Here is a 16128-nt window from a genome sequence, read left to right on the forward strand (position 1 = left end):
CAGAAATTAGTGATTTTCCCTTAGATAGGTCAGCTGCAAAGTCAAAATGTATTTTATTGTAAAAATTAATGAGAACAAAAATTCGCTTTTTTGGTCGTAATTTAAGGTTAGGGTTAGGCATGAGGGGTTAATTACTTTGTGGCTGTGCCAGCTAGCGACCACTCTGCAGAGCTGCCTCCAGAACAACATTCATGAAGAAAAACGCTGACCTGCAGCCAACACCAGGACAGATCCAGGCCCAGACCCTAGCCCTTAGGCACTAATGTTCACATCCCATACCTCCTTTATGTGGTTTTGAGTGTTCGAGACTCCAAGAGTCCATTTCCCCCAAGGGGTGTTTGTATCGCTAGATGGAGTCAGAGGTAAGCCATTCATGGGGGTTGTAGGTGTGCTTCCCAAATGCCACCCTATTCCTTATATAGTGCACTACTTTTGACCAGAGCCCATGGGATTTATTGTTGTCTTTACAGATTTGGAACAAAATCAAATGTCAGAATGATCATTCTATCAACTAATTGCGTTTTAAATACTTTATTTCACATTTAGAGTGCAGGTACATGTCATGTTCTCGTTAGATTTCACTGCTATAATGAAAAGTACAACTCCTTTTATAGTTATGTGTCACGGATGATTATCCTAACATATACAACATAATACAATAGTTAAACGTTTCAATGGTAACAAACCACAGACAAAGTTGTTATTTTGTTTAAAATACATCAAAATTATATATCTCTTTCTAAGAATCTAATGCAATTTGTGCTCAATTCATCAGACAACATACTGTATCAATCTGAGGCCAGTGCATGCAGAAAGCCCTTTGGGTTAGCCTGAAATGTATATTATTGAATAAATATATAATTCTAATAAATGAAATGTTAGTAGGAGTAGGCCTATATTCTCTTGCATCTTTGCCTTCTCTGGCTTTGACGCTCCCTCCTGGCACACAGCTTTTAGACGTATTTGCCACATTCGGGACACATGATCTCATCGCGGGCCGTCAGAAAGCCCCTTCCCACCAGGGAGATGGAGCACTTCTTGCAGTTGAAGCAGTTGTTGTGCCACTGACGGTCTTCAAACGAGATGTACTTGCTGCCACCCAGACCTGCACAAGCAAGACAAGACAGGCACAGAGAGGGAGGGATGGAGAAAGATGTGAGCGTGGGAACACTGTCCGGCGCACTTCCTTATAAATGACTCCGGATTACTAAAGTAATAATACTCTAATAGATAGTGAGTAAGTACATTTTTCTGGAAGGAATTCAAAACCCATGAGCTGAGTGCCATGTCTCTATTACAACAGATAAATAGATCACCTGACTAGTTAATATGGAACCTCACTGTAAGTAAGGAACCTTGAGTTGGGGTCGTTACTACGGAATGTTTTGAATAGGAGTGAATAGAAGTGGAGAGTATGGAGTGAAAGGATAAGGAACCAGAGTATTTCAGGCAGGTTTTTTTTGTCACATGGTAAGGAAAAATTCCTGGTCCTAGTGACACTTTATGTGTCACTAGGCTGTGCAAAACCTTTCTAATATTGAGTTGCAGCCCTTTTGCCCTCAGAACAGTCTCAATTCGCCAGGGCATGGACTCTACAAGGTGTCAAAAGCATTCCACGTAGATGTTGGCCTATGTTGACTCCAATGCTTCCCATAGTTGTGTCAAGTTGGCTGGATGTCCTTTGGGTGGTGGACCATTCTTGATACACACAGGAAACTGTTGGGTGTGAAAACCCCAGCTGCGTTGCAGTTCATGACACACTCACACCCGAGCAACTGGCACCTACTACCACAACCTGTTCAAAGGCACTTAAATATTTTGTCTTGCCCATTCACTCTCTGAATGGCACACATACACAATCCATGTCTCAAGGATTACAAATCCTTCTTTAATTTGTCTCCTCCCCTTCCTGTACACTGATTGAAGTGGATTTAACAGGTGACACCAATTAGGGATCAGAGCATTCGCCTGGATTCATCTGGTCAGTCTGTCATGGAAAGAGCAGGTGTTCCTAAAGTTTTGTACACTCAGTGTATAGTTAACTAATCATACAGGGGTAAATCCTAACTTCCACTTATGTTGAACTTTCACTTAGTCTCCCATTGACATCCATTCATGACTAAGTGAATATTTGACTTCAGTGGATGTTATGATTGGCTCCAGAGACTACAGGTATGTGCGAGGATGAGCCAATGTGAGTAATCATACATACCACTGATAGGGGTGGTGCAGGTGGCACACTTCTTGGCATACAGGTTGCAGAAGCAGTTCAGGCAGTAGGCCAAGTCGTCCCGAGAGGTGAACCGCTGGCCAGACAGCTGCTGCTTACAACCGGTGCACAGGAAGCAGTCCTTATGCCACGGCTGATCGCGATAGGTCACCCCGCCTGTGGTGATTGGCTACAGTAGACAGAAACAGGAAGTGACAAGCTCAACCACCAATCAATAATTGGGTAACATCTATACCTGTGAAGGTATTTGACCATAGGAAAAAGAAGTACTGCATAATGCAGGTTCAACTGAATTGAGGTGCACTTCTATTCATCACAAGCTTGGTTTTGTGTGCACAAGGAACCAGTTTTAAATGCTGACAAAGAATGGTAATAAATGTGAATCTGGAGAGGAGCAATCCATTTTAACACAGAACTCTCCAAAAGCATACATTCGGATGCAGTACACTCCATTTAAGCCCACTCCAGTGGGTTATATAGGGCTCCCGAGCGGCACAGCAGTGTAAGGCACTGTCTCAGTGCTAGAGGCATCACTACAGACACCCTGCTTCAAATCCAGACTGTGTCACAACCGGCTGTGATTGGGAGTCCCATAGGGCGGCGCACAATTGGACCAGAGTCGTCCGGATTTGGCCGCTGTAGGTAGTCTTTGTAAATAAGAGTTTCTTCTTAACAGACTTGCCTAGTTAAAAAAAGGTTAAATGTAAAAACTATATATATAATATATATATATATATATAAAATATATATAAATATATATATATAAAATATATATATATAAAATATATATATATAAAATATATATATATAAAATATATATATATAAATATATATATATAATATATATATATATATATATATATATATATATATATATATATATATAGTTTTTACATTTAACCTTTTTTTAACTAGGCAAGTCTGTATATATATATATATATATATACTACCTTCTTGCATTGGATACACTGCATGGCAAACTGCTTCTCGTAACAGGGCACGCAGTAGTTACTGTTGTCCTTATGGATGAAGTTCTTGGTGCCGATTGGCTGCTGGCAGTGCTGGCAAGTGAAGCAGGTCTCATGCCAGCTGTTGCCCTTATGCTCCATCTTCTTGGAGCCTGCAAATGAGAAGGAGAGAGAGATGAGAAGGAGAGAGAGAAAGGGGATGAAGCGGAGAGGGTGAAGAGCAGAGAGATAGAGAGGGGGGAGAGAGAGGGAGTGAGAGCGAGGGAGTGAGAGAGAGGAAGTGTGTGAGCGAGTGCGAGAGAGAGAGAGGGGGAAGTGAGAAAGAGAGAGAGAGAGTAGGTGAGAGAGAGGGAGAGAGAAAGAGAGAGAGAGAGTAGGTAAGAGAGAGAGAGAGAGAGAGAGAGAGAGAGAGAGAGAGAGAGATAGATACAGTTGAAGTCAGAAGTTTACATACACCTTAGCCAAATACATTTAAACTCAGTTTTTCACAATTCCTGACATTTAATCCTAGTAATAATTCCCTGTCTTAGGATCACCACTTTATTTTAAGAATGTGAAATGTCAGAATAATAGTAGAGAGAATGATTTATTTCAGCTTTTATTTCTTTCATCACATACCCAGTGGGTCAGAAGTTTACATACACTCAATTAGTATTTGGTAGCATTGCCTTCAAATTGTTTATCTTGGGTCAAACGTTTCGGGTAGCTTTCCACAAGCTTCCCACAATAAGTTGGGTGAATTTTGGCCCATTCCTCCTGACAGAGCTGGTGTAACTGAGTCAGGTTTGTTCGCACACGCTTTTTCAGTTCTGCCCACACATTTTCTATGGGATTGAGGTCAGGGCTTTGTGATGGCCACTCCAATACCTTCACTTTGTTGTCCTTAAGCCATTTTGTCACAACTTTGGAAGTATGCTTGGGGTCATTGTCCGTTTGGAAGACCCATTTGCGACCAAGCTTTAACTTCCTGACTGATGTCTTTAGATGTTGCTTCAATATATCCACATAATATTCCTCCCTCATGATGCCATCTATTTTGTGAAGTGCACCAGTCCCTCCTGCAGCAAAGCACCCCCACAACATGATGCTGCCACCCCCGTGCTTTACGGTTGGGATGGTGTCCTTCGGCTTGCAAGCCTCCCCCTTTTCCCTCAACATAACAATGGCCATTATGGCCAAACAGTTCTATTTTTGTTTCATCAGACCGGAGGACATTTCTCCAAAAAGTACAATCTTTGTCCCCATGTGCAGTTGCAAACCGTAGTCTGGCTTTTTTATGGCGGTTTTGGAGCAGTGACTTCTTCCTTGCTGAGTGGCCTTTCAGGTTATGTCGATATAGGACTCGTTTTACTGTGGATATAGATACTTCTGTACCTGTTTCCTCCAGCATCTTCACAAGGTCCTTTGCTGTTGTTCTGGGATTGATTCACACTTTTCACACCAAAGTACGTTCATCTCTAGGAGACAGAACGCGTCTCTTTCCTGAGTGGTATGACGGCTGCGTGGTCCCATGGTGTTTATACTTGCGTACTATTGTTTGTACAGATGAACGTGGTACATTCAGGCATTTTGAAATTGCTCCCAAGGATGAACCAATCTTGTGGATGTCTACAATTTTTTTTCTGAGGTCTTGGCTGATTTCTTTTGATTTTCCCATGATGTCAAGCAAAGAGGGCACTGAGTTTGAAGGTAGGCCTTGAAATACATCCACAGGTACACCTCCAATTGACTCAAATGATGTCAATTAGCCTATCGGAAGCTTCTAAAGCCATGACATTATTTTCTGGAATTTTCCAAGCTGTTTAAAGGCACAGTCAACTTCGTGTATGTAAACTTCCGACCCACTGGAATTGTGATACAGTGAATTATAAGTGAAATAATCTGTCTATAAACAATTGTTGGAAACATTATTTGTATCATGCACAAAGTAGATGTCCTATCCGACTTGCCAAAACTATAGTTTGTTAACAAGAAATTTGTGGAGTGGTTGAAAAACGAGTTTTAATGACTCCAACCAAAGTGTATGTAAACTTCCGACTTCAACTGTAGACATAATAATGTAATTGACATCAGAAAGACAGGAAAATCAGGTTACACACGGACTGATCTTCCAGTGTGACACATTGAATAATGATACCAGTAGTGGTACGTGAGCTGGCTCCACCAAACTATGACCGATCCATCCACTGTCCTGTTTGACTGCTGCAACCACATCATTCATTACACAAACTCCTAACACTGGTCTTTGGAGGTGGAAACTTGGCATCCATGATTGCACCAAATAGACTTGCTAGTAGCCAAATCCCACTCAAACCTCAACTCTGTTAGATGTCTGGCAAATCTGTCAACTCTTTCCCCTTCAGTAGTGTCCTTACCAGTACCAGTAGATTGTGTACTGGCCAAATCAATCTGAAAGCCCCATTCACTGACCCCCCCCCCATCCCCTCTGTCAGGCCAGACATTGCCTTACCTGGCATGATGGTCTTCTTGCACTCATGGCACTTGGAGGAGTACTCGTTGGAGTAGCACTCGGTGCAGATCAGCTGGTCGTCCTTGGTGGAGAAGGGCTTGTCCACCAGGGAGCGGCTACACTTGAAGCAGTGGAAGCAGTCGTCATGCCAGTGGCGGTCCTTGTAGGACAGGTCCTGAAGAAGGAGGACGGGACAGAGAGTCAGGGTCAGGTGTATCTCCATTCACCTCGTTGCCTCCTTTTCTGGGATAATGGACATCGGCGTTTTGACTGAATCTAAGGCCCACCAGTCTGTTAAGATGACCACACACTGTGTTCTAGTGGTCTGCCATGGCAGTGACCTCAACTCAACTCCTATTTGCTGGAGGCCTTGGTGACAATGGATGTGTGACAATATGTGCCTAATTAGCTACCAATTTAGATGAATGACTGAATAATGACTGAGATGGGAGCAGGGGTGGCAATCACAGCTATGGGTTAGATAAACTGAAAGAGGCCTAGGACGGATGACTGACTAGCTGCTATAGGGGACAGGGACATTCGGCACAGATGAGCCCCCCCTCCAGGCCGATCCAGGGGGAGTGACAGTCATCTCATCTGTGACACTAATGACCATGTAAAGTGACACAAATTGCTGAAAAAACGCAAGGCACGAATGCGAACTAGGAAGCCACAAGTTTCAAGTTTCGCGTTCTATTAGTCGTATGTACAGGATACACGTGGTGTTGACTGTCCAACGAAAGGCTTACTTGCAGGTTCCTTCATGCAACAACGACAAGAAATAATAAAAGATGGGAATATGAACATAAAGTAAATGGCAGTAGAAGAGAATAAACATTATATAAGTACAAATCAGGAAGGCACAATTTATAGTCCAATATTTACACGTGTATTATGGAAGGGGGGGATTCGGGGGCAAGTGTTCAAATGGTGTAGTACTAAGCAGTCATAATGAGAGTCTGGTAGCAGCAGTTGTGATATGTGTGTAGCTTGAACATATGTGTGTGTGTGTGTGTGTGTGTGTGTGTGTGTGTGTGTGTGTGTGTGTAGCTTGAACATATATGTGTGTGTGTGTGTGTGTGGGTGTATATCTGTGTGGGTGCGTGTGTGCATGAGTGAGTGCATGTGTGCTAAGGTGCTGAGAATCAGTGCATAGTGGTATTGCCTGTGTCCCTCTAGGTCAATGACTGTGCCTGGGTCTGGGTTATTTGTGTTTTAATTCCATCCACTCCTGTTCTAATTCCAAGTTCTGTTTAACACCTGCGTAATAGAAATGAAGTGAATATTAGTAGGAAGGAATACAACCTATCACGGTACAGCAAATTTGGGAACTGTAAACTCTACACCACCACATTCAGGAAGTGGACCACCTACCCTGCTGCTGCAGCCAATGGACTTCTTGCACTCTTCACAGGAGTTAGAGTAAAGGTTCTCGTAGCACTTCACACAGAAGGGGTTCTCTTCCCTGAGCACATACTTCCTCCCAAACAGGGACTCCTTGCAGTAATGGCAGTCGTAGCGTTCCGCCATTTTGGATCAAATCTCTCCCTTTGCTTTCTTGCCTGTAAAAGAGGACATAAACATTTAGAGACAGCCAGTTTCTTCAATGGGAGACTGAGTGAAAATGTGACTTATATTGAAGTTTTTCCCCTGAGTGAAAAATTGGTTTCAGTGTTACATGATTCTTCCATTTTTTTTAACTTTCGTTTATTTAGTAAATATTTTCTTAACTATATTTTCTTAAAATTGCATTGCTGGTTAAGTTCTTGTAGGTAAGCATTTCACGGTAATGCTTACCTGTTGTATTCAGCGCACATGACAAATCAAATTTGATTTGATTTTGATCGACGTGATGTATTTTAACAGGGGATTGGTCTCAATAACCATGAGAACACAAGGGCAATGTGATGTGATGACATAATGCACTAGACTACGGCATATAAGGCTTACTAATGCACTAACGTAGCTGCAATAAAAGTATCTCTGTGGTTCAATCAACGGACCAAAATTCAAGTCACCAATGAGAACTTGGAGGACGAAGTCTGCGAGAGTAAATTGGTTACGCAATCAGCCGCTTTGGTGAGCTATCGCATCAGCTGAGGACACAGCTGTTAGCGTAAGAGCTTCACATTTAAAGTGGTAGAATGTTGTAATCAGCCAGAAATGTAAATAGTTCCCACTGGGCACACACTGGTTCAATGAAATGACGTTGAACCAATATGGAATAGACGTTGAATTGACATCTGTGCCTGGTGGGTTGCCTGAAATGCTAATTGTATCAATGTATCAATGAATACTTATTTAAATGCTAGGTGTACTCATACGGTTGAGTTTTAAACCATGCATATGATCCAAAAATCCTAGCTGGTGTACGGTAAGAACAATACACAACAATGTATGCCTATGCTAGTAAAACACAATGCGTAGCTCTGGGATACAGTGGAAAGACGACTCAAGCCTCTAAAGATGGAGGAGAGAGAACGGGTGGCATGCTGTGTCAAAGTCTGCTCTGGGCCCAGCAGCTGTCCTCTGTCTCCCCATTCAGCCCTGGCTAACCCCTGGCTAACCCCTGGCTAACCCCTGGCTAACCCCTGGTTATCCCGCTCATGATCCTTTGTGGGGCAGGAAGTCCGCAGTGAGTTCCACTGTGTCCCCCCTCCGTCCTGGACAGACAGCCAGACGCCTTGCATAGATCATAGAGTTAGAATGACCTTTGAGGGGGCAGTCTGTGGCAGTCTGTGGTCCGCTGGACTTTTTAGTAAGTCTATTTCTATGGGGTAGACGCCACAGGAGGTTGGTGGCACCTTAATTGGGGAGGACGGGCTTGTGGTAATGGCTGGAGCGGAATGAGTGGAATGGAGTAAAATACACCAAACACATGGTTTGATGCCATTCCATTCGTTCTGTTCCAGTCATCCCCTCAGCAGCCTCCTGTGAGTTGTGACACACTGTCACATGCAGTAGCCTATAACAATCCAAATCTAATTTCAGTTGACTTCCTGTCCCATTTCCCTACCACAACAAAGACCTCAATTCATCCATTCCCAAATCAGAGTCATGCTCAAAACCTTTGGTAGGAGTTAGTAGTAGTTCAGACCCTTTTACTACAGTACATGTGTCACACCCTGACAGTAGAGATCCTTATTATTCTCTATGGTTTGGTTAGGTCAGGGTGTGGCTCGGGTAGGGACGTCTATGTTTTTTGTTTCTTTGTTTTTGGGCTGAGTGTGGTTCCCAATCAGAGGCAGCTGTCTATCGTTGTCTCTGATTGGGAATCATACTTAGGCAGCCTGTTTTCCACCTGCGTTTGTGGGAGGTTATTTTCTGTTTAGCATTCTGAGCCTGACGGAACTGTTTGCTTTCGTTTTTGGTTATTCTTGTTTGAGTGTTTCTTGAAATAAATGATCATGAACACTTACCACGCTGCGCTTTGGTCCACTTCTCCTTCTTACGACGTGCGTTAACAACATGGATTCATACATTAAGCCCAACGAGGTCTCATTTCCCCTCAATCTCCTGTCTAATTCAAGGTCTACAATGGATCTCTATTATTATAATTATACTGTTACAGACCAAACATTGGTCCCTGGACCACCATTTGTTGCTTTAGCCATAATTTCATTGCAGGGCCATAGTCTTACCAGCCACACAAATTGTCACGACACTACCATGACACCATGGCTAATAAAAGATCATGATGAGTGACTCCAGGACCCCTACCATGGAGGGGCATCCCCACTCCAAAAACATGGCCCTTCAGGCAACTGCGCAGCCCACCCAAACCTCCATCTCATTTCATCCAGCCACACTGCACTGATTCCTGTATTCAGCCGCTCTTCGTTTTCAAAGACTACTTACTGTTCAGCGTTCAGTCCATCTCGCAAATCCACCACGTGAAAAAATGCCACATGCTTCTCTTAAGAGTCTTTAGAAAAACAGAACCGAATGAATTGATTGATGGACACCCTGAACAGAATACCTTGAGATCCAGACAAAGAGGACCCTCCATATTGCTTCATCATAGCAAGTCAATATTTTTGCAAAAGAGCATACATTCCAAGAATTTGCCAAAGAGGTATGAGAGGTTGTGACCTGGACACTCTAATGAACTTGTCCTCTTGCTCAGTTGTGCACCTGGACCTCCCACTCCTCTTTCTATTCTGGTTTGAGACAGTTTGCAGTGTTCTGTGAAGGGAGTAGTTCACAGCGTTGTACAAGATTTTCAGTTTCTTGGCAATTTCTCGCATGGAATAGCCTTAATTTCGTAGAACAAGAATAGACTGATGAGTTTCAGAAGAAAGTTATTTGTTTCTGGACATTTTGAGCCTGTAATCGAACCCACAAATGCTGATGCTCCAGATACTCAACTAGTCTAAAGAAGGCCAGTTTTATTGCTTCTTTAATCAGTACAACAGTTTTCAGCTGTGTTAACATAATTGCAAAAGGGTTTTCTAATGATCAATTAGCCTTTTAAAATGATAAACTTGGATTAGCTAACACAACATGTCATTGGAACACAGGAGTGATGGTTGCTGATAATGGGCCTCTGTACGCCTATGTAGATATTCCATTAAAAATCAGCCGTTTCCAGCTACAATAGTAATTTACAACATTAACAATGTCTAATCTGTATTTCTGATCAATTTGATGTTATTTTAATGGACAAAATGTTTTGCTTTTCTTTCAAAAACAAGGACATTTCTATGTGACCCCAAACTTTTGAACGGTAGTGTATATTCCACGTTGGTTCCAAGTAACTTCATTGAAATTGCGTGGAAGCAACGTTGATTCAACCAGTGTGTGCCCAGTGGGTAGTTACCGATAGCTATTGACAGCTGTATTTATCAAAGTATTTGAAACTAATCTGAAACAAACATCAACCAGCTAATTCCAAAATAAAAGGATGAGAGGGTTAGCTCTAAAGCGTCACAAAGTTTCACAAATCCAAAAAGCTCATTTGCTGCCAAAGAGAACAAGCTCCAGCCTGAAAAAAAGCATCGGCAGCTCAGCCACAGCTGTGCGAGTGGCTGCGAGTTAACAAGTGAGGTGGAGAGCAGTGGAACAGACAGAAATCAACAAACGGATGTCTAGAACAACCAAAGGAAGTGTAAAAAAAAGAGAGTAGACCAGTAGTCAGTTACCAGAACAGTGGACCCCAGCCGGAGCAGAGAGAGAGAAGTGTCCGGAGAAGTGTCCTCCTACCTGTGAGTGCGGCAGCCTCAGCCTGTGTGCCTCTTGCTAGAGGAGTCAGAGCAGACAGAGAGTTGAGGGAGAAGACCAGTCCTAGTCTCTGCTTGATTGGTTTAAGAGCAGCGGTACCCGGGGACTGGCCAGTGGGGTGACTGGGGTGGGCCGGACCACTTGATCTGAGGCTATAAATATAACGGAACTACTGAGCTACACTGGAGCCAGAACTTTACATCTCCCCACCATCAGACAAACAGTGGCCTTTTATGGCTTCACTGTATATTATAGAGAGAATACTGTCACACAGACACACAGGCATGCCCACACAATCACACATGCAGTCACAAATGCAAATTATTATACCTGATCTACCATCGCTCTCCATCCCATGGACAATTATTTGAGTTTTAAAAAAATGTTATGAAGAAAAATGGCTGCTACATAAAACGCAATAGGTCTAAAGACAAATATAATGTTCATCTGTGGCCTCTGGAAAAAGGATTTGTGTTCCGCTCCTGTTACTCACACTCCACTCCAGGAGAGGTTTGATATCCCCAATGGACACAATGGGCCTGACAGACAGACTGGAACGGCTTAACATGACCTCGAGAGGCCTCCTGTCGATCTGCGTCTAATATTCTTGAGGAGGACATTGCTGATTATTCTAGGTTCCCCTTGGAAAACAAAACCACACGCAGCAGGGCTATGTGAGTTCACCATGTCAGGGGAATCAGGTTGAGCTGAGGAGGGTCTTCAACTCCAGTCCTGGGAGGCTACTAGATGTAAACAGGCTGACGTTCAGCCAGCCCAGTACTAACCAAACGTACTCAAATAGCCAAAGTCCAGACCGACTACCATGATTAGTTTATCAGTTGAAACAAGTATTGATCTATTCTAAAGAGGTATGTTTCATTCCTGATGGATGATCACGACACTACATTGTTTGTTCTTCGTCATTTGTGAGCTAGAATCATCAACACCAGGCCCCTCGTGTCTCATAGCCAGTCCCTCACCATCGTTATATAAACACTCCAGTTGTAGCCATTATGGCTGGGCAGGGAAGTGGATGGGATACTGTCTGATGGGAGAGGTAGAGTAGGGGGTGTGATACTGTCTGATGGGAGAGGTAGAGTAGGGGGTGTGATACTGTCTGATGGGAGAGGTAGAGTAGGGGGTGTGATACTGTCTGATGGGAGAGGTAGAGTAGGGGGTGTGATACTGTCTGATGGGAGGTGTAGAGTAGGGGGTGTGATACTGTCTGATGGGAGAGGTAGAGTAGGAGGTGTGATACTGTCTGATGGGAGAGGTAGAGTAGGGGGTGTGATACTGTCTGATGGGAGAGGTAGAGTAGAGGGTGTGATACTGTCTGATGGGAGAGGTAGAGTAGGGGGTGTGATACTGTCTGATGGGAGGTGTAGAGTAGGGGGTGTGATACTGTCTGATGGGAGAGGTAGAGTAGGGGGTGTGATACTGTCTGATGGGAGAGGTAGAGTAGGGGGTGTGATACTGTCTGATGGGAGAGGTAGAGTAGGGGGTGTGATACTGTCTGATGGGAGAGGTAGAGTAGAGGGTGTGATACTGTCTGATGGGAGAGGTAGAGTAGGGGGTGTGATACTGTCTGATGGGAGAGGTAGAGTAGGGGGTGTGATACTGTCCTGATGGGAGAGGTAGAGTAGGGGGTGTGATACTGTCTGATGGGAGAGGTAGAGTAGGGGGTGTGATACTGTCTGATGGGAGAGGTAGAGTAGGGGTGTGATACTGTCTGATGGGAGAGGTAGAGTAGGGGTGTGATACTGTCTGATGGGAGAGGTAGAGTAGGGGGTGTGATACTGTCTGATGGGAGAGGTAGAGGTAGGGGGTGTGATACTGTCTGATGGGAGAGGTAGAGTAGGGGGTGTGATACTGTCTGATGGGAGAGGTAGAGTAGGGGGTGTGATACTGTCTGATGGGAGAGGTAGAGTAGGGGGTTGTGAGTACTGTCTGATGGGAGTAGGTAGAGTAGGGGTGTGATACTGTCTGATGGGAGAGGTAGAGTAGGGGTGTGATACTGTCTGATGGGAGAGGTAGAGTAGGGGGTGTGATACTGTCTGATGGGAGAGGTAGAGTAGGGGGTGTGATACTGTCTGATGGGAGAGGTAGAGTAGGGGGTGTGATACTGTCTGATGGGGAGAGGTAGAGTAGGGGGTGTGATACTGTCTGATGGGAGTGGTAGAGTAGGGGGTGTGATACTGTCTGATGGGAGAGGTAGAGTAGGGGTTGTGATACTGTCTGATGGGAGAGGTAGAGTAGGGGGTGTATACTGTCTGATGGGAGAGGTAGAGTAGGGGGTGTGATACTGTCTGATGGAGAGGTAGAGAGGGGTGTGATACTGTACTGATGGGAGTGTAGAGTAGGGGGTGTGATACTGTCTGATGGGAAGGTAGAGTAGGGGGTGTGATACTGTCTGATGGGAGAGGGTAGAGTAGGGGGGTGTGATACTGTCTGATGGGAGTGGTAGAGTAGAGGGTGTGATACTGTCTGATGGGAGAGGTAGAGTAGGGGTGTGATACTGTCTGATGGGAGAGGTAGAGTAGGGGGTGTGATACTGTCTGATGGGAGAGGTAGAGTAGGGGGGTGTGATACTGTCTGATGGGAGAGGTAGAGTAGAGGGTGTGATACTGTCTGATGGGAGAGGTAGAGTAGGGGGTGTGAAGACTGTCTGATGGGAGAGGTAGAGTAGGGGTGTGATACTGTCTGATGGGAGAGGTAGAGTAGGGGGGTGTGATACTGTCTGATGGGAGTGGTAGAGTAGGGGGTGTGATACTGTCTGATGGGAGAGGTAGAGTAGGGGGTGTGATACTGTCTGATGGGAGAGGTAGAGTAGGGGGTGTGATACTGTCTGATGGGAGAGGTAGAGTAGGGGGTGTGATACTGTCTGATGGGAGTGGTAGAGTAGAGGGTGTGATACTGTCTGATGGGAGAGGTAGAGTAGGGGGTGTGATACTGTCTGATGGGAGAGGTAGAGTAGGGGGTGTGATACTGTCTGATGGGAGAGGTAGAGTAGGGGGTGTGATACTGTCTGATGGGAGTGGTAGAGTAGAGGGTGTGATACTGTCTGATGGGAGAGGTAGAGTAGGGGGTGTGATACTGTCTGATGGGAGAGGTAGAGTAGGGGGTGTGATACTGTCTGATGGGAGAGGTAGAGTAGGGGGTGTGATACTGTCTGATGGGAGAGGTAGAGTAGGGGGTGTGATACTGTCTGATGGGAGAGGTAGAGTAGAGGGTGTGATACTGTCTGATGGGAGAGGTAGAGTAGGGGGTGTGATACTGTCTGATGGGAGAGGTAGAGTAGAGGGTGTGATACTGTCTGATGGGAGAGGTAGAGTAGGGGGTGTGATACTGTCTGATGGGAGAGGTAGAGTAGGGGGTGTGATACTGTCTGATGGGAGTGGTAGAGTAGGGGGTGTGATACTGTCTGATGGGAGAGGTAGAGTAGGGGGTGTGATACTGTCTGATGGGAGAGGTAGAGTAGGGGGTGTGATACTGTCTGATGGGAGTGGTAGAGTAGGGGGTGTGATACTGTCTGATGGGAGAGGTAGAGTAGGGGTGTGATACTGTCTGATGGGAGAGGTAGAGTAGGGGGTGTGATACTGTCTGATGGGAGAGGTAGAGTAGGGGGTGTGATACTGTCTGATGGGAGAGGTAGAGTAGAGGGTGTGATACTGTCTGATGGGAGAGGTAGAGTAGGGGGTGTGATACTGTCTGATGGGAGAGGTAGAGTAGGGGGTGTGATACTGTCTGATGGGAGGTGTAGAGTAGGAGGTGTGATACTGTCTGATGGGAGGTGTAGAGTAGGGGGGGTGATACTGTCTGATGGGAGGTGTAGAGTAGGGGGTGTGATACTGTCTGATGGGAGTGGTAGAGTAGGGGGTGTGATACTGTCTGATGGGAGAGGTAGAGTAGGGGGTGTGATACTGTCTGATGGGAGAGGTAGAGTAGGGGTGTGATACTGTCTGATGGGAGAGGTAGAGTAGGGGGTGTGATACTGTCTGATGGGAGAGGTAGAGTAGAGGGTGTGATACTGTCTGATGGGAGAGGTAGAGTAGGGGGTGTGATACTGTCTGATGGGAGGTGTAGAGTAGGGGGTGTGATACTGTCTGATGGGAGAGGTAGAGTAGGGGGTGTGATACTGTCTGATGGGAGAGGTAGAGTAGGGGGTGTGATACTGTCTGATGGGAGAGGTAGAGTAGGGGGTGTGATACTGTCTGATGGGAGAGGTAGAGTAGGGGGTGTGATACTGTCTGATGGGAGAGGTAGAGTAGGGGGTGTGATACTGTCTGATGGGGAGAGGTAGAGTAGAGGGTGTGATACTGTCTGATGGGAGAGGTAGAGTAGGGGGTGTGATACTGTCTGATGGGAGAGGTAGAGTAGGGGGTGTGATACTGTCTGATGGGAGAGGTAGAGTAGGGGGTGTGATACTGTCTGATGGGAGAGGTAGAGTAGGGGGTGTGATACTGTCTGATGGGAGAGGTAGAGTAGGGGGTGTGATACTGTCTGATGGGAGAGGTAGAGTAGGGGGTGTGGTACTGTCTGATGGGAGAGGTAGAGTAGGGGGTGTGATACTGTCTGATGGGAGAGGTAGAGTAGGGGGTGTGATACTGTCTGATGGGAGGTGTAGAGTAGGGGGTGTGATACTGTCTGATGGGAGAGGTAGAGTAGGGGGTGTGATACTGTCTGATGGGAGAGGTAGAGTAGGGGGTGTGATACTGTCTGATGGGAGAGGTAGAGTAGGGGGTGTGATACTGTCTGATGGGAGAGGTAGAGTAGGGGGTGTGATACTGTCTGATGGGAGAGGTAGAGTAGGGGGTGTGATACTGTCTGGTGGGAGAGGTAGAGTAGGGGGTGTGATACTGTCTGATGGGAGGTGTAGAGTAGGGGGTGTGATACTGTCTGATGGGAGAGGTAGAGTAGGGGGTGTGATACTGTCTGATGGGAGAGGTAGAGTAGGGGGTGTGATACTGTCTGATGGGAGAGGTAGAGTAGGGGTGTGATACTGTCTGATGGGAGAGGTAGAGTAGGGGGTGTGATACTGTCTGATGGGAGAGGTAGAGTAGGGGGTGTGATACTGTCTGATGGGAGAGGTAGAGTAGGGGGTGTGATACTGTCTGATGGGAGGTGTAGAGTAGGGGGTGTGATACTGTCTGATGGGAGAGGTAGAGTAGGGGTGTGATACTGTCTGATGGGAGTGGTAGAGTAGGGGGTGTGATACTGTCTGATGGGAGAGGTAGAGTAAG

The 16128-nt window shown here is 45.5% G+C and overlaps 1 protein-coding gene across 2 annotated transcripts; it reads right to left on the bottom strand.

The window, feature by feature from the left end:
* Positions 1 to 515: 515 nt before the first annotated feature.
* LOC115196051 (four and a half LIM domains protein 2-like) lies at positions 516 to 10976 on the bottom strand. Of its 2 annotated transcripts, none has more exons than XM_029756548.1 (6): positions 10871 to 10976; positions 7043 to 7230; positions 5669 to 5843; positions 3181 to 3350; positions 2213 to 2399; positions 516 to 1105 (listed from the first exon to the last, which is right to left on the bottom strand). In XM_029756548.1, exons 2-6 carry the CDS (start codon positions 7196 to 7198, stop codon positions 954 to 956), a joined length of 840 nt encoding a protein of 279 aa, XP_029612408.1. In that variant the 5' UTR covers positions 7199 to 7230; positions 10871 to 10976; the 3' UTR covers positions 516 to 953. The 2 variants fall into 2 exon arrangements, with proteins under 2 accessions (XP_029612408.1, XP_029612409.1); XM_029756549.1 differs by having other exon boundaries at positions 10810 to 10955.
* Between the last annotated feature and the right edge of the window lie 5152 nt (positions 10977 to 16128).

This window comes from Salmo trutta, chromosome 6 (assembly GCF_901001165.1).
Source record: "Salmo trutta chromosome 6, fSalTru1.1, whole genome shotgun sequence".
NCBI classification, from domain to species: domain Eukaryota; kingdom Metazoa; phylum Chordata; class Actinopteri; order Salmoniformes; family Salmonidae; genus Salmo; species Salmo trutta.